Source organism: Carettochelys insculpta, chromosome 32 (genome assembly GCF_033958435.1).
Source record: "Carettochelys insculpta isolate YL-2023 chromosome 32, ASM3395843v1, whole genome shotgun sequence".
NCBI classification, from domain to species: Eukaryota; Metazoa; Chordata; order Testudines; family Carettochelyidae; genus Carettochelys; species Carettochelys insculpta.
In genome coordinates, this window is record NC_134168.1 from 4,870,577 (window position 1) to 4,888,129 (window position 17,553).

Genomic DNA, 17,553 nt, shown 5'->3' on the forward strand with positions numbered 1-17,553 from the left:
TGGGTTACCTGCCGGCTGCTGTTTCCCAGGCTGGGGGAGCAGACCGAATGGGGGAATGGGGAGGGTTTTATCATTGTTTTCAGGGTCTTGCCAGCACCTTCCCTCTCTCCCCAGCTCTGCCTCATCTCATTTCACTCTCACCCTGTTCTGTCATTTGATTAATACTCTTGTAGATGTTCGATTCTAGAGCACCGGCCCGGCGTGTTCTGTTGAGTCAGATCTGAGGTATTCATTGACCTGGGGATGTGGCTGGTCCTTTGGGACTTGAAGAACCTGTACGGATTTGGTGAGACTGGTTTTCATAACCTCTCATCTGTGTGAGGAGGTGACTGGTGGTGGTATAAGGGAAGCTGGCGTGTCTGAGGGAATTGCTCATGTGACTTCAGGCTGTCCAGAATCGCAGCAGAAGTGCTCTGTGTGACTGGTTAGGGGCCTTCTGGTGGGGAACCCCCAGTCTAGGGCTGGAAGTAGCCCTGTTTTAAGTAATTTGCCCTGGTTTGGCCCTCTGAACGGCGCCCACAGAACCCTCCTCCATTAAAGAGGCGTAGTCGGCAGGATCCACTGGACCAGGCCAATTGAGTACCTTAAGATCTTACTCAAACGGCATGCGGCACCAGTCCTTTAGAGACTGACATCTGAAGGGTTAAGTAAGAAAGAAAGAAAATAGGGTGAGAGTAGAAATTGTCAAAGCATTCAGGTTACACACACCGATCACAAAGTTCTCACTGAGGGCTTGTTTCGAGCCCAGGAGAATTGATGGCCCAACCTAGCAAGGACGTTTTCCAAAGACTGTTCAGACAGCAGCCTGCTCCACCTCTGCTGCAAGCCTGTGTCAAGAACTGTGATTCATCTCACAATCCAGTAATATCACAGCCATAGAATCAGGAGAAGACCCCGATCTCCTGGGTGTGGAATTGTGAACTCTGCAGAGAGATCCTGAGGGCAAGGACTTGTTCTTCTCTCTTCCAGAACCCTCAGCAGCCCCGTCCCTTTCCCTGTCCCCCCAGCATCCTGTGTACCTCCCTGGTGAGTCTGTCACGCTGACATGCTCCCCTCCACAAGGGGCTCCAGCAGCCGCTGGATTCCGGTTCTACCGAGATGAGGGACAGAGGGTCTCGTCTGGGCGCAGCGACAGCCATGACCTGCACATCACAGGGCCTGGAGACTCCGGATCCTACACCTGTACATACTGGATACACCTGGCCGGGCGGGAGATCCACTCTCTGTACAGCCACCCCATCCCCATCAAAGTCACAGGTGAGCTCTATGGGCCCCTCCAATGCCCAAGAGATGTGCTATGGAGAGATCCCAGCACCAGCAGGGACAGCAGACCCTACAGCTCCTTGGGATTGAGGTACTGACCCCCACACAGCCCGTGGGGGAGCAGTAACTCAGCTGGATTGGGGGATACCATCTCCATGGGGGTCTCTGGGGTATGAGCTGCCCTGGGGTTGTTTCACTGGCTGGGGTGGTAGCTCTGGTCTCAGAGTCACAGATCTCAGGCCAGAAGGTTCCCCATCTGCACAGCAAGCTCCCCAGCTAGTCCGGGGGGGGAACTAGAGCAGATGTCAGCAACCCCCCCGGCTGTCTCAAAGCGTAACCAGGGCTGGAGAACCCCCATGTCCCCTGCCAGTTAAAACTCTGCACCTGCCTCCCACCTGACTTCATCCCCCTTCCACCTCTCTTCCAGCCCCCCTGCCGGCCCCCGTGCTCTCGCTTGCCCCCCTGTGGGCCGTGTATCTCCCAGGGGAGGCAGTTCAGCTCAGCCCCAGAGGCCCAGGAGGTGTTGGGCTACAGGTTTTACAAGCAAACGGGAGAGCAGAGCCCCGAGGAGCTGCTGTCGCCCCAGGGGGGACCCCGGCTGGAGATCCAGGTAGCCCTGGGGGATGGAAGGCCATACATCTGCCAGTACTGGAGCAAGGGGCCCGGGCGTGAGCTCACCTCAGGGCTGAGCCAGCCCATCGCTGTACCTGTGACAGGTGAGGCTCCTGCTGGCGCTGTCGGCCAGAACGGGGGGCGTTTGGGGGTTGGGTTCCTTATCGGGGCTCTTCATCTCTTCTTCCAGCAGGCCCTGGCTGAACCCTCAAAATCAGTGGGGGCTTTAATGCCAGAGACCCCCAGCCAGGCCCCCACCTCCTCCTAATGGGAAGAAGATTTCGGACACCCATCAGAAGGGGGCAGTGAGAGGAACTGGGAGTATTTAACCCCCAATCCCGTGTCAGGTCTGTGGGGAGAGACCCCCAAAATAGCAGCTCTGATGCAGGCCTGGCTGCTGTAAACAAGGGAGGAGGGAGAGGCCAGGGGTGATGGTCGGTGCAGGCCAATGAGGGGCCATGGCTGGGAAAAGGCCGACCCCTCCCTGTGCCCCACCGCCGAGGCACCTCCAGAAGACATGGGGATAATGTCAGGGGTGGGGGAACTGGGCAGAGTTCAGCTGGAAGCCAGGTGGATCCTGGGCAGCCCTAGCCCTGAGGGAGGGACCCCGGCTGGAGCAGGGACCTTGCAGGGCAGGTGGAGCCCTCAGTGGAAGGGGGAGCTGGTCCCACTGGAGGTGACGGAGGGAGCCAGGCTGGTCTAGTCCTCTCACAGCCCCGTCATCAGGTCTGCCCTGATCCCCACATCGTACCCTCAGGCTGTGACATTGCAGCCCTATGGGACCCTCCCATGGTTCCCCACTATCCCCAGCCTGTGCTGGGTGCCCTATGGTGGTCCCTGGAGCCAGCCAGCAGGGGGGCACTGGTGTAACCATTTCCCCAAGAGTGGGGCCAGGCAGTGGGATCAAACCTGGGGTCTGAACCCACCAGCTCCCACAGCCTGACCCACGGCGGGGGTGCTGGGCGTGGGGAGGCACCGAGCTCTGGGTGTGGCCTGGCTCAGCTGGGGGAACAAGTGGGGGCTTGTGGGGTGATCCAGCCCGTGCTGCCCCACACAACCAGCTCTAGTGCTGGGGGCGACTGGGGAAACAGACACATGGTGGGGCAGGACCATCTCTGGGCTGCCCGGCTCTGAGCTGTGGGGTCCCACGCTGAGCGGTCTCTCTGTCTGCCCCACAGCCACCTCCTGCTCCCCCGACTCACCCTGGCTCCCCCCATACCTCATGTCTGTCCAAAGGGAGCAGGTCACCCTCCGGTGCTCGGCTCCGTCAGGCCAGGAGGTGGCCGGGTACAGATTCTCCAAGCGGCGAGCGGGGCCTTGTCCCCTCTGTGCCCTGCAGCCATTTCCCCCAGTATTTCCTCCCTCAGCACCCTGTGCCCCATCCTCCTCCTCCCCTTCTCCCTGCCCCACCTTATCCCCCTGTGCCACAGCACCCTCTCTGCCTGCACCCCAGCACCCCCACTCTCTGTTCCCTCATTCACCGCACCCCTACGTCCCTGCATGTTGCACCCTGGAGCAGCTGGGAGACACCAGCCCCACCCAGCACCCAGTGGAGCTAGGTCTGGTGGGAGGCCACCTGACTGGGTTCCCAGTGGAGGCAGGAGCTGAGTTGGAAGCCTGCCTGTGGTCCTGGGACCCAAGGTACCCAAAGCAGATAAGGGCACCAGTCGCCCCACCAAGGGATGTGAGGAGCTGGGCCATTCGCTGACCAAGCCAGGTCTGGGGGGCTGGTGAGGGGCCCAGGGATGGAGCCCAGAGGAGGTGGGTGAAGATGGGAAGAGTCAGGCTGGTCTGACTGGAGGTTGCTCATGGGAAGGAGGTTTCTGCCCAAGCAGGGGACAGGGTACCCTGGACCAGCCTCCAGTTGGCAAAGACCTACCTGGCCCCAGCTCCCACCGGGCACGCAGAGATAGGTGTGGTTCACGCTGATGCTCGTCTCCCTGCCAGATCACCCCCAGAAGCCCTCGGCGTCGCTGGCTGCAGAGCATCCAGCCTACGTGGCTGGGGAGAGGGTGGAAATCCGCTGCTCGGCACCGCCTGGTGCCTCCCCGGTGCGGTACAGGTTTCACCAGAGCAGGACGACACTAGGAGACCTGATGGGGAACACCACAACTTGGCCAATGGACCTTCAAGCCAACAGCACCGAAAACACCACCCGGTTGTTCTCCTGCAGGTATGAGGAGCAGATCCGGGGCAGGACAGTTTTGTCATATGGCAGCGACTCCCTCACCATCTCCATCTTCCCGGCACCGGCTGCCCCAACTCTGCAGCTAATCCCATCCCAGCCGCTCTACGTGACGGGAGAGATGGTGAAGGCCGAGTGCGTCATCCCCGCCGGGCCCTATCAGCCCCAGGCCCACTGGGTGCAGAGAGATGGGGAACCACTTCTGGAGATGCCAGGGCCCCGACTCGTCCTGAACGTCACCCTCAGCAGGAACGGGACCTACCAGTGCATGTACAGCACCCAGCTCCATGGGCGCCACCTCCAGTCTCCCCCCAGTGACCCGGTGTCTCTGAAAGTGACAGGTATGGAAAACCCTAACACCCAGTATACGGTATAGCCGCCGCTTCCCCATATGGCCCTGTGGTTCATGATGTGACCGCTCCTTGTTGGTGGTCTCCTCAGAGTTCCCTCCGCCACCTGGGCTGGCCATTGATCCTCCATCGGGAGTGGTACGTGCTGGGTCACTTATGGTCATGACCTGCACGGCCCTCAGCCCCCGCGGCGAGCGACGGTTTCGCTTCTATAAGGATGGAGCTGAAATCGTTGCCCAGGCCGTGGTGTCCGAGATCAGCCTCATGGAACCAGCCGCCCTCTCCAGGAAAATCTCTCTGCTCAGCATCCCGCAAGCTGGTCCCAGCCTTGTCCGGCAATACAGCTGTGGCTGTGAAGAGAACGTGGGCGGGAGGTGGATCCTGTGCCCCCAGAGCCAGACTCTGACTGTCCTTGGGAATGGCATGGTGGCAGATGAATCCATAATGGGCAGCCCCATCTGATGTAATCCCACCTCTTTTAGTCCTGACTGCCGCGGAGCGGCCATGGGGGTCCCAGGGGTGAAGAGACAGAGCGTTGTAATGCAGAAGGGACCCCTCTGTGTAGCACGATCCATCTTTGTGGGCTAGGCCTGGAGGGAAGGAGGCTGGAGAGGATGGGGCATGTTCTCCAGGTAGTTTTATCTCGGAGGGATCCCAGTGTCCCAACTGATGGTTCGGTCCATCCAGGGCTGTTGGGATGGTGTCGAGGCCCAGGCTACGACAGCGGCCCCCCGCGGGGTGAAATGGGCTACCACAGCTTGCCCGTGGTCCTAGCGGAACCTGGGCTCAGTCCGCTTTCAGGAGCCGGCTGGCGGTCGGCCCCAGCTGGGGAGGCTGCCTCTGGCCCGGGAAGCATGGCACTGGAGGCTCGCCCTTCCCTTCCCTCCGGGCAAGGCAGCAGGCAGCCCGCAAGTTCGGGTGGCTCCGCCCTTGTGGCAGGGCGGGGCAGCAGTCACATGGAGTTTGGCTCTCCCCGGCACGGGGTTGGCTTTGCCTAGCGAGGATTGACTCCTCCAGGGAGCGGGTAGGGGGTCACAGGCCCTCCCACTCCACTGCGACCGGGCCCGGGGCCCTGTGGATCGCTTACACCTGCCCGTGGCAGTGGGGATCCAGGCCGCAACGCACCACCATGGGTTGTGGTGAAGTGTTCCCCGGGCCATTTCCCACCTCCACTTCCCTCTGGGTAGGGTCCCAGTCAGCCTGGTTGGTGGGTCCCGGTGGGTATCTCCCCTCCAAGTCATCTGCCTTCGTGGGCTCCGGCCAGTCCGACATCTCCACGTCGTTGGGGTAGTCTGGCGGCGGCAGCATGGTGGGTCCAAGGCCGTCGGGGGCCTCTGCACTTCTGGGGTCCGGTGGAACTTTGGGGTCGGCTGCTCCTGGGGCCCCGGGTGGCTGGCCCCAGGCCGTCTGTCTGCATGTGGCAGGCCATCCGGGGAGCGGGGTCTCCACCGGCATGAGGGCCCTGGTAGATCCGGGAAGTCCGGGTAGGTCCCCCGGGGCATCCGTATCTGTAGTGGCCCAGGCTGGTCTGGGCAGCTGTGGGGGGTAGCTCTCGCCCACAGGCCGGGTGGTGACGGGTTCTCTGCCCCTGGCGCCCAGGAGCCCCCTCCCAGCACGGTGTCCCAGCAGTTAATGGGCCTTAAGCTCCACCCTGGCCCTTCTGGCTTTAGGTCCTGCCCTCTGAGGGGCGGGGCACCGGTATTCCGGATCAGGGCCCGCCCACCAGGGCCTCTGAGCAGCCGCCTCCACCTCTGAGTCTGCGGAAGGCCACAGCGGCTCGCTGCACATGGGCAGGGATGTCCCTGGCCTCTGTGTGTCCGAGGCTGGACATGGGCAACAGAGAATGGCTCATGTGAGCGTTATGTATTCCCTCCATTCCCTCTGCAGCACCCGGCTTTCACCACAGCGGGAAGACAGGACAATGGGTTGGATGGACACATGGTCTGACCCAGTGTGGTCGTTCTGATGTTCTTATGTCTTAGATTTCAGCAGCGGTTCCCCTCTATCCACAACGCAGTGCAGGACTCTCCCGTTCACCGTAGACCTCGCAGTGGGAGGCTCCTTCTTCGTCATCAATGCCGTCATCTTCCTCATCACCCACCGCTACCTCTAGCACGAAGGTAGGCATCTCAGTCAGGACCAGGCAGCCCTCTGGTTGCCACATGGTCTTTTTCAAAGTTGTGGCTACTTTATGGAGAGAACTCGGAGGTAGGAAAGGAGGGGTCTTATCAGCTGGAAGAGAAGGAGAAAGGCCTGGGTGGACTGGCTGGAGGATAGGCCCACAAACCATCCGGGAAGAGTCGCACATGACCAGCTTTGAAGCTGTTATTGTTCTTCAACAACTTCTCTGCGCTGGTCACATGGTTTGGATGTCTGATCAGCACCTCTGGGTTGGAGGAAGTTTGGAGGAATGCTGGGGCCAGTGGAAGTGATAGAGGGACATGCTAAAGGCAGACAGGAAAATGTAGAACATCGGTGTCAACGCTCGGGAGAGCCTTGCCCAGAGAATTCCTACAGAGAATTCCTTGCCGTGTCTCATCCACATGCTCAGGGTCATGGATCTCTGGACTTAGGGTCAGGCTGGAATTTTCTCCTTGGTCAGATTGTCGAAGTTAATGTATTTTTCTTTTGCATGAGGCACTTGCAGGTTTTATCTAGTGTAGTTGGTGGATTGTCCATCCCTTGAAGTCAGAACCATGATGTGAGGTCTTCAGGAACTCAGCCAGAGGTTGTGGGTCTGTTACAGGAGTGGGTGGGCGAGATCCTGTGACCTGAGATACGAAGGTGGCCACATTAGGTAGCTCCTTCTGACTTTAGAGCCTCTGAGACAGTGAGCAGTTGGAACTGAAGCTGAGCCTGATGGGGTGAGGTTTGGAGGCGGAAGGGTCTGGCCCCGATGTGGAAAGAGGTTGCAGAGTCGAGGGTTGAGGAGAAGCAGCTGGGATCTTCGCAGTGGGGTGTGGCACATGGCAAAGGGGGACAGTTGGGGGGACTAGTTCAAGTTCTGGATCTGTGCTGTAGCATTAGACTCACGATGGGGTCGACGCCTTTTCATTGCGGGTTTCGCTTGACGTTACAGGATCCCAGGAAGTGCGGAGCGTCAACAAAAGTTGTGTTTCCCACCAAGATCTTCCCTTTGGCTCTTCGCGGTTTGGATCTGTCTCTGCGGTCTGCATGTGTGTTACCTCAATGCCCCTTATACAGTATAGCTGTCCCTTTCCAGCCTCACCCTCTATTTTATAGTATAGTCACCCCTTCTTCACCTGCTCCCAGCAGTTTCCTGGGCTGGTTGAACCGTTAATTTATTCTCCCCTTGATCTGATCATTAATCATCCACATGAAGCCTCTTCCTGGTCACCTGGGTGGGAAGGACTTTCTCCTTAATTGTCTTCTCCCCAGGTTCAGCGACCGAGCTGTTCTTCATTTCTCAGCCCAGCGAGCAAACTGTGCCCTTTGGGAACCAAACTGGCCTCTCTTTCCCATTAAAGCCATATCTATTCTCTGCCTTCAGGGAGTGAATGTTAATGGATTGCCAAATGCAGTGAAAGCAAGGGGGTGAAGATGAAGAGGTTAAACATGGTAGGAAGGAGTGTGTGTTTGTGTTTGTGTTTGTGTGCTGCCCACTGGTGGAGGGGATTGGACTGCTCTCTCTCTCTCTCTGCTCTCTGTGTGTGCAAGAGCAGTTGAATATAATTTTTATTGCCAGCAGCTCGAGGGAAATCATTGTTCCCCTTTATTCAACACTGGTGAGGTCACATCTGGAGGATTGTGTCCAGTTCTGGGGCCTCCGTTACAAAAGGATGTGGATGTACTGGAGAGAGTCCAGCGGAGGGCAATCAAAATGATGAAAGGGCTGGAGCACATGACCTATGAGGAGAGGCTGAGGGATTTGTCCTTGTTTAGTTTGCAGAAGAGAAGACTTGGGGGGGATTTAACAGCAGCCTTCAACTTCCTGGTGGGGAGCTCTAACGAGGCTGGAGAGAGGCTGTTCCCAGTAGTGGCCGATGGCAGAACAAGGAGCAATGGTCTGAAGTTACAGAGGAGGAGGTCTAGTTTGGATATCAGGAAAAACTCTTTCACCAGGACAGCAGCGAAGCACTTGAATGTGTTAACTACACAAGTGGTAGAATCTCCATCCCTAGAGGCTTTTAAGTCCTAGATTGACAAGGTCCTGGCTGGGATGATTTACTTGGGGCCGACCCTGCTTTAGGTAGGGGGCTGGACTTGATGACCTCCTGAGGTTCTGTCCAGCCCTAAGATTCGATGATTCATTCATAAATTCATTCCGTGTTCTCTCTCATTTATTTGTTCATTCAGAGGCTGGAGGTCTTCATCGGAGAACATGAGCAAACTTGGGTTTTGCCATACACAAACCAGCCAAAGAAGTACTTCCTTTGGCAATCAACAAAATTTACCACTAGGCAAAATAAGAGAAATGTTGCTTGAGAACGGAGGAGGTGGCTTTAAGATACAGGAAACCCCTGATCATCCAACCTTCGATTATCCAACGTTCTATTTTATCTGCCACAACAAATATAAGAATTTTAAAGAACGATTGTATTGTGTTTTCATTGGAATTAGTAATCAGTTTATGGATATATGCACCTGTAGTATTCTGTATTCTCCAACATTTCCATTAGCCAACCATCCTTCCGTCCCATTTAGGTCAGATAATCGAGGATTTACTGTATTTGCCCAGTTTGACGTGGAAAGTTGGCCATTGGTTTTAGTTCTTTGCAAGCTGTGATTTTTTTTTTCACTCTGATCCTTTAATACCGAGAGTTTGTCCCTCTTGGAATTTCCTGCATTACTGAAAATTTAGAGGAAAAAAAGGGGAAAAGGCTTAACAATAACCACCAATGCGATCTATTAAAATGTTAGAAAAATCAAGTTCTTCCAACCTTTGATGTCCTACCAGGTTGGCCCAGAGGAGCCAGCAGCTTGTCCCACTAGGTGGCAGCGTTGTATCATCAATTAGATTAGATTATGGAGATGAAGGATATTTACCTGGGTTTGAGACCGGGCTGGAGTGGCTGTTCTCATTTGCCCCCCACAAAATAACGAAGATCTAATTAGATGGGTGAATCTGCTTGGCATCACCAGGCATGGATAACTCCAGGAGGGCTGGACAGATCCAATCCCTATGGGGTGGGGGCGTATTAGCCTCTGAAACTGGGGCAATTTACTGTGCTGGTACCATACCACAACCTGCAAAGAGAAGGGGAAAAACAGCTGTTAATCAGGAGGCCACATAGTCTGTACAGGTATGTCTACACTACAGAGTTATTCCAGAATACTTTATTCTAGGGTTGTTATTCCAAAATAAACTATTCCCGACTAATGTATCTACACTACAGGGAAGCCTCCAAATAAGCAAGACTTATTCCGAAATAGCATGTCCACACACAACAGAGCCTATTTCAGATTAGAGCCCCTGGAAGCACCTAAAACAGCCACTCGCCACCAGTGTCCTGTGTCTACACAGCTGTGTTATTTGTGAATAAGTTATTATGGAATAGTCTATTTCTTCCTCAATATTTATTCAGCATGGACACTATTCCTCAGAGAATGAGGTTTACAGAATTCAAAATAAGCCATCCGCTATTTAAAAATGATTCTGAAAAAGCCATTTTGCTGTGTAGTTGCTTGCAATGTTCTTTCAGAATAGCCTCGGTTAGTCCGAAATAACTTGGCTGTGTGGACGCACCTTAAAAGTCACTGGGGCCTTGGCTGAAGTCTCGTGGATTGTGGTGAGAACAGGGAACTGTTTTAGAGCGATGTAAGAGACTATGTGTTAAGCCTCTTGGGCTCAGAACTCACAGCCTGGGAGGGGGAATCTCTTTGGATCAGAGAAGGCTGCAGGTTTGGCTGCTGAGGTGTGCCAAACCATGGAGGACAGAGAAGGACCTTGTTGCTAAGCTGTGGTTCTTGAGCACCATCGTTAACTTGATCTCCACCAAACAGCTCCATCATTGGAGAGATTTAAGCACAGGTTGGATAAATATCAAACATCATACAGCTTCCGACCCCACTCTAGCTCTGAAGTCTGCCAGGTCATCCCAAGAGCTCCAGGGTGATGCTCCCACCCTCATCCTAACCAGCAATTCCCTACGCCTCTTGCTGGACAATCCCAGCTGCAAGCATTGTCATTCTAATGACACCGCAGCCAGGAATCTGCTTCCACTCCACACCCTCGCTTGCCTTTTTGGTTATTTGCAGCCCATGTCTCCTGCCTCTATTACCCCCCTTGCCGCTCTACTTCCTCACCTCCAGCAGTTTCACTCTGAATAGCATCCCATATGGGGTGTGCAAAAGGCTAGCTGTATGTTAGGAGATATTAGGAAAAAAATAAAAAGCGGAGACAGTATGGTGGCGCCCGAAAAATCCATGGAACCTTGAACGCTACATCCACCTCTGGTTGTCCCATCTCAAGGAGCAGCCAGAGAAGGTTCAGAAGCCCTCGCTACCACACTCTGCAGAACAGCACCTCCTCGCACTGAAGGAGGACGTGGGGGGCCAGAATGAGGAGAGAGTTCCCTCTACCGAGCTAATTTCTGTGTTGCCGTGGGGCTTTGGACACAGCATGGTGAGTCACCCTCACCCTGCGTGGCAGCCTGTGTTGCAATCCATCCTAGTTTAGACTTGGGTGATTGCTTCAGGCTTGTGGTTGCAGGACTCAGCCGTGCACCACGTTTGCAGGAAGTGCTTGGAGCCGTCTCAGTGGGTAGTGCTAACCAGGAGCGCACGTCTGCGGTCTCTGGGGCTGGCGTCATTTCATCTCCATGCAGCCTGCTGGGGAAAGCAGCTGTTGCATTTTATGAGAGCAAAGAGCGGGGCCGGCATCAGACCGGAAAGATCAACCTCAAACCACAGATTATTCAAGCCGACGTGGGGACTGAATGGGTTCTCATTGATCCAGGTCACCGCCTGCCTCTCTGTTTGTCCCTTTCCCTTTCTCTCTCTCCTGTACCAGAGTTCTCACCTCACCTCATCTCTGGTCTCTCTCCAGCGTCATTCTCCCTCAACAAGAATCTAGATTTATTTGACACCTTTGCACCCAGCTATTTCCCTGTCCACCGACCCGAGTTCTTCTCGAAGTGAGGGGTTGCACTCATTTGCTGTCATTTCTATACTTGGAGATACCAGCTGGCCCCCCACAAGTGGGAGCAGTTTCCCCAAACCAGCTGCAAAGCCAACTTGGGTTCCAGTCTCATACAGTGATGGCCCTAGAAAGAGAACACTCATAGAATCATAGAACTTTAGGACTGGAAGGGACCTTGAGAGGTTATCGAGTCCAGGCTCCTGCCCTCGTGGCAGGACCAAGTACTGTCTAGACCATCCCTAAGAGACATTTATCTAACCTGTTCTTAAACATCTCCAGCGATGGATATTTCACAGCCTCCCTTGGCAACTTATTTCAGTGTTTGACCACCCTAGGAGTTAGGAATTTTTTCCTAATGTCCAACCTAAACCTCCCTTGCTGTGGTTTAAGCCCGTTGCCTCTTGTTCTATCCTCAGAGGCCAAGAAGAACAAGTTTTCTCCTAGGACAATGGATGGAGAGAAGGGTGGGGAGCTGGGAGGGCAGCAGATAGGAGGAAGGCGTGTGGGGTAGAAGCCACTGGTAGAGAGACCATGTACTGCAAAGGAAAGAAGAGGCTGAGGATGGAAGAGACAGAGAAAGAGACAGCCACAGGCTCAGAATTAGACCAAACTCCACCTCACCTTGAACCATCTCCAGCTTGAGTTTCTTCCTTCAGCTGAGCCACCAGCTGAATCTCTGATCCCGTAAAAAGTAAGAGGATTTGGCAGTGGCGTGTTGCTGCTGCCTGGTATGTCCTGCCACCCCTTCCAACGCGGTGTCCATCGGAGAGGGGTGACCACTGGGCCAGAGTGAGACCTCCTGCTCCAATTCTCTCCTTTCTGATGAGGTTTGGTGAGTCATTGTGGGCCCAAATGCCCCAGGGCAGCACTAGAGGGCTGTCGGGGTAAGGTGGGGGACTCGGTGGGGGCTGCACTCCCCTCCCAGCCAGGGCTGACCCCATCCCTACAACCCTGCCCACTGGGAGTGTGGTTTTAGTGCTGGGGCACCTGGCTGGGACGGAGTGAGGAGCTTTTGCCTGGTTACCCCCTGTCCTCCTTCGCTGATCCCCTCTGCTATTGCTGGCCCAGGTTTTGCAGAGTGGCTGGAAGCTGCAAGGCATGCTGGGAGCCCTCAGGCCTGGCCGTGGTTAGCCCACAGCATGCGATGTCTCGATACCGGGGCGGAGAGCCGGCTGCATCCCCGAGGCAGCACTTCCTTTGGCTACAAGCAGAGTTGAGAAGGCAGCTCACATGAAGCAGGGCCTGGGGGTTCGTCTTCCACATTCAGCCTGGTCCCCTCAGCACAGAGCTCCCTGTGTCTCCCTCTGCCAGGTGAGTAACTCCTACCACACCTCGTCTTCTGCATCTGCTTCAGTCACACCTCCCTTTAGGCTCCCCTTTCCCCGCCGTTCTCTCTCTCCGTTGTCCCACTCCCCACTCCTCTGTCCCTTCCTTGTTGACTAGTTCCCTCTGTACGTCCAGCCTCCATTCCCTCTCAGTCCGCCCCTCCTCCTCTCCCAGTCGGCCTCTTCATCCTCCCTTCCGGGTGTGCCTCATCCTGTCCTTTGCAGCTGGTTTTCGGTCACGATCTCCTCCAGTTCTTCCACTCTTCTCTGCGCAGGCACCATCTTTTCTTCGCCATCTTCACTCATCCTTTCATCTGTCTCATTCACCCTTTCCTTTTCTCACCACGGCTCCGGTCCACTCCTCTGTTCATTCCTGGACTCTGTCACTTCCACCGTTTGCCAGACAGCCTGGGTCTTCGTTCTTCCCTTCATCTCCCTGACAGTCTGTCCTTGTGCCTCTCTTGCTCTCATTCTTTGTCCCATCAGGTTCCTTCCTTCCTGACGTCAGGGTCCCCCAGCAATCAGGAGGGTCTACAGACTGTCATCCCCCATCTCTGCTCCTCAACCTCCTGCTGACCCATCCCAGGAGCTGGTTCCTCTCTGGAACATGCAACTTTGAGGAAGTGTGTCCCTCTGTGGGTGGGATGAGACAGCCACAGAGAGTTGTGAGAGCTTGAGCGGTGTTTACGGAGCTAGAGGAAGGAGCAGACTCACCTGGCAGCAGCATTGTGCTAACCCAGAATGGAGTTCAGCGTCCTCCTCCATTTCCTGGGTGAGTGACCCCACACGTCTCCTCCAGGCTCTGTCTCATGTGTCTCACCTCCTTCCACTTCCAGATGCCCAGGCCTCTTGTCCCCAGGGTGCCATTTCCAGCCTGCAGTCAGTGACGCTCTGATGGGGCATCCGGCATTTCCCTGCCCCATGGGGTCTGCTAATGGGACCTTTCTGTGCAGGGAGTGGGAACTCTGAGCACCGGGCTTCTGCCAACATTCTCACAGCCCTCAACAGCTGCTTTCCTGGGGCTTTGCTTGTTACCTTCCACCCATTGTCTGTCTGTCACACTCCCTTAGGGAAACAGGGGATAAGCCCTGACAGCTTGGCCCCGCATGTCCCTAAATGACATTCCCTGGTCCCCTGCCCCCTCACCTCTCATGTCCTCCTGGGAGATCTAACTCCCCATCTCTTCTCATCTCTCCTTCAGCTTCTCTCCAGCTCCTTTCCCGGCTGGTGTCACCTGCAGGTAAGGAGGGACCCGATCCCCACACACGATCCCACTGTCTGTCCAGGTGGGTCTGTCCATGAAAGGGCTCACCCATTTGGCACACTCCCCTAGAGCGAGTTCCAGCCTGGCGAGGGTGGGGGGTTCAGCTGGTTGGTTCAGGGAGGCAGAGGATAGGACATGGGGCTTTTCATCTGGGAAGCCGGCTGGGGTCCTTGCCCAGGGTGGTGGGACCGGCTGGTGCAGTGAGGTGGGAAATGGGACCAGACTGAGGATACTGGTTCCAGTAAGCTTTTCTGAGCCAGCCCTTTCACAGTCAGGGCCCCAGGCATCGGGCTCTGTTGATGCTCCACTCAGCTCCCAGATTTTGGGGCGGGGCCCCGGCCAAGACTTCCAGCTTTGGCTGGTGATTTGTGGGAAGGCTTTGTTTTCTGACGTTCCCTGGAATTCCCGGAGAGTCTGCATTCCCTGGTGGGCCAGAACAAGCCACCCCCTGAAAACCAGGCCCATTTAAGCAGCTGTAGACAGAGCACCCCAAAAATGGCCCCTAATCCTGGGCTAACGTGTAGGGTGAATTCTTGGTCTCGTTGGCTGCAAGCCAGGGGATGGGTGGGATTTGAACCTGGGGGATTCCCTAGGTGGATGTATCTCTTCCCAGATGCCATGACCTCTTATCTCCCCACCCCCACTCATCCAGCTGGTCTCAGCACCCTCACATGGCTGCCTGGAAGAGCCCTGTTGGGATGCAGCACCCCTAGAGGTGACAGTGCCTTCTGCCTCAGCCCCATGGGTGGGTGTGAACCTGGGGCGATGCAGCAAGAACTCTGGGGCATGAAGGGTGCAGATACCAGGCATCAGGTGTGGGTGGAACTGGGAGCCATGAGGGGCTGGTACCCCAGCTATATGGGGGAGGAAATGGGGGCAGTGCCAAGCTGGGTAACTTTTTCTGCCTCATTCGTCTCTTCTGCAGTCCTGGCAGCCCCCAAGGTCATTGTGGACCCCCAGCATCCTGTATACTTCCCTGGGGAGCGTCTCACCCTCAGATGCTTGGCCCCCGGAGGGGAAGCTGTGACCAGCTACCAGTTCTACAATCAGCGAGGGGAGTGGGTCTTTACAGAAGCGGATGGTCCACGTGGTGGGCCCTGGTTGGTCCTGATGACTGACATGAGAACGGCTGGAGCATACAGCTGTGAGTACTGGGCAGAGAGAAACGGGAAGAGCAGCTACTCTGCACGCAGCCAGTCTGTCCAGGTACCGGTTTTGGGTGAGTCCTCTTTCTTCGCTTAATAGGGGATTCCCTGCCCCAACCTCTCTATGTCTGAGATCCCAGCTGTCCAGCTTGGTCAGCTTTATTCCTGGGGTCTCCTATCTGTGTTGGACAGTCCTGTTATCTCCTCTCCACCAACCCCAAAATGTCAAAACTCCTAAACAAACCAAACCCATTCCCAGATGTTCCAACCAGTGATCATCTCATCCCATCTCCGTTGGATGTAATTAGCAGAATTCCTGTTTGGAAAAATGCAGCTATTCTAGGGACCCATCCAAGCTTGATTTACAGATGGCCAGTGATGGAGAATCCTTTAATCCCCCTGGACATTTGGTTTCCCAGTTGTGAATTCCTTTCCCTGTTAAAAATTTCCACCTTATTTCCCAGTCTGTATCTTCTAGCTTCAGCGTCCAATCCTCTTAGACCTTTGACAGCTAAATTGGACAGACTTTTGGTATGAAATGTCTGTTGTTGTGGTAGACACTTCCGAAGTGCAATCAAAGCACCCCTTCTACTTGGTGAGGTGAAGCTTGTTTAGCTTCAGCACCTGAGCTGGTTGTGAGGTGAGCTACATAGATTTCAAGAACCTTGGCCAAGTTTTATGTCACTGTTTGGATCCTGGCTTGAAGGAGATTCGTGATGGTCCCTTGTGGTCTTTGTTAACGTAACACTTCTCAGCTCTTTGAGTACTGACTCTGTCCTCTGAGGTCATTCATGGGATGGAAGCTTCAGGTTGAAATTCATTGTGGGGAAAGTCAAAATGTGTCATTGGGATATTGGCAGTGGGAATGAAACCTCCTCCTCCTCCTGGAAAGAAAGTCCTGTATTTTTGGTCCAATTTGTATCCTGTATCCTCCCAGAATGCCTGCAGTGCTTCATGGGAACTTGAGTTCTGGTGTTTCGTGGTCCTGTTCTTCCTCAGCCTGTCCCACTCTCCCAGAACTCAGTACTGGAGCAGTTCAAAACAGGAGTAACCCCTGTGCATCTTGAGAGATGTAGTCCAGGGTGGGAGTCTGGTTCATATACCTCTATATCGCCTTGCAAGGATTAGAATAGCCCTGGTAAATGTTGATTTCGCTGCACTTGCACAAACCTGTGGCCAAATTCATTTCAACCCTCCTAACTGTAATTTACTGGTAGGAAAATGAAGAGCAAGGCCTGAGATCTATTTTAGGTGATTTCCTTCGTATATTTTCTCAATGTGGTCTCACCACAAGCACCAGGCTGTCTGCGTCGTGCGAGCACAGCCTCCAAGGTGCAAGACAGGGACTTCCTCCTTTTCGACTTCCTGGGCCCTAAAGGAGCGAGATTTGAATCTGAACCTCCTAGGACACTTTCTCCCCCAAAGCTCTGGGGTGCAGGGGCCCACCAGCCCTCATGCTCTCCTTGCATTCAGTCTCCCTGAGAGGCCAGTTCTGTCATGAAATCAGGGAGATCTGCAGATCTCCCCTCCTCACAGTGGGGGTGATCAGGTGGCTGTGATAGGAACCTTGGGGACCTCACTGAGAGCAGAGTCTGTTTGGTCCAAGGATGGCTGGTGTTGAGGGCATCAGCTCAGTGTCCATCCCTGACTCTCCTCCTTCGAGTCATGTCACCTTTTCTAGAGCTGAAAATCACTCCCTTCTCAGAGCTGGGGATGGAACCCAGGAGTCCTGGCTCCCACCCCCACTGCTGTAGCAGGCTCAGCCCCACTCTCATGTCAGAGCCAGGAGGAGAACTCGGGTGTCCTGACTCCAAGCCCAGGCCATGACTGGAACTCCAAATCCAACTGCGTCATGAGAAATTGCTCTTTTATTTCCCTTCTCTTTTAGGGAGAAATGGTCGGAAGTAAACAGGATGAAGTTTAATAAAGACAAATGCAAAGTGCTCCATTTAGGAAGGAACAATTGGTTTCCCACATTCAGAATGGGAAGCGACTGTCTAGCAAGGAGTACGCCAGAGAGGGATCTAGGGGTTATAGTGGACCACAAGCTAAATACGAGTCAACAGTGTGATGCTGTTGCAAAAAAAAAAAAAAAAAAAAAAAGAGCAAAGATGATTCTGGGCTGCATTAACAGGTGTGTCGTGAACAAGACATGAGAAGTCATTCTCCCGCTCTGCTCTGCGCTGGTTAGGTCTCAGCTGGAGTACTGTGTCCAGTTCTGGGCACCGCAGTTCAAGAAAGATGTGGAGAAATTAGAGAGGGTCCAGAAAAGAGTAACAAGAATGATTAAAGGTCTAGAGAATGTGA

General features: G+C 54.8%; 2 protein-coding genes across 2 annotated transcripts in view; both read left to right on the plus strand.

The window, feature by feature from the left end:
• Window positions 1-243: 243 nt before the first annotated feature.
• Window positions 244-4,872, plus strand: LOC142004596 (Fc receptor-like protein 5). The gene is given in 7 exon segments (XM_074982216.1): window positions 244-286; window positions 970-1,257; window positions 1,691-1,751; window positions 1,753-1,979; window positions 3,054-3,226; window positions 3,789-4,401; window positions 4,502-4,872. Coding segments are annotated over 7 exon segments (1,776 nt in total).
• Window positions 4,873-13,578: 8,706 nt separating this feature from the next.
• LOC142004598 (Fc receptor-like protein 5) overlaps window positions 13,579-17,553 on the plus strand; it is a 34,742-nt gene continuing 30,767 nt past the window's right edge. Inside the window, exons 1-4 of the mRNA XM_074982217.1 lie at window positions 13,579-13,609; window positions 14,039-14,077; window positions 14,806-14,822; window positions 15,044-15,320. Of these exons, the coding sequence (XP_074838318.1) occupies window positions 13,579-13,609; window positions 14,039-14,077; window positions 14,806-14,822; window positions 15,044-15,320 (364 nt within the window). The remainder of the gene's footprint in view (window positions 13,610-14,038; window positions 14,078-14,805; window positions 14,823-15,043; window positions 15,321-17,553) is intronic.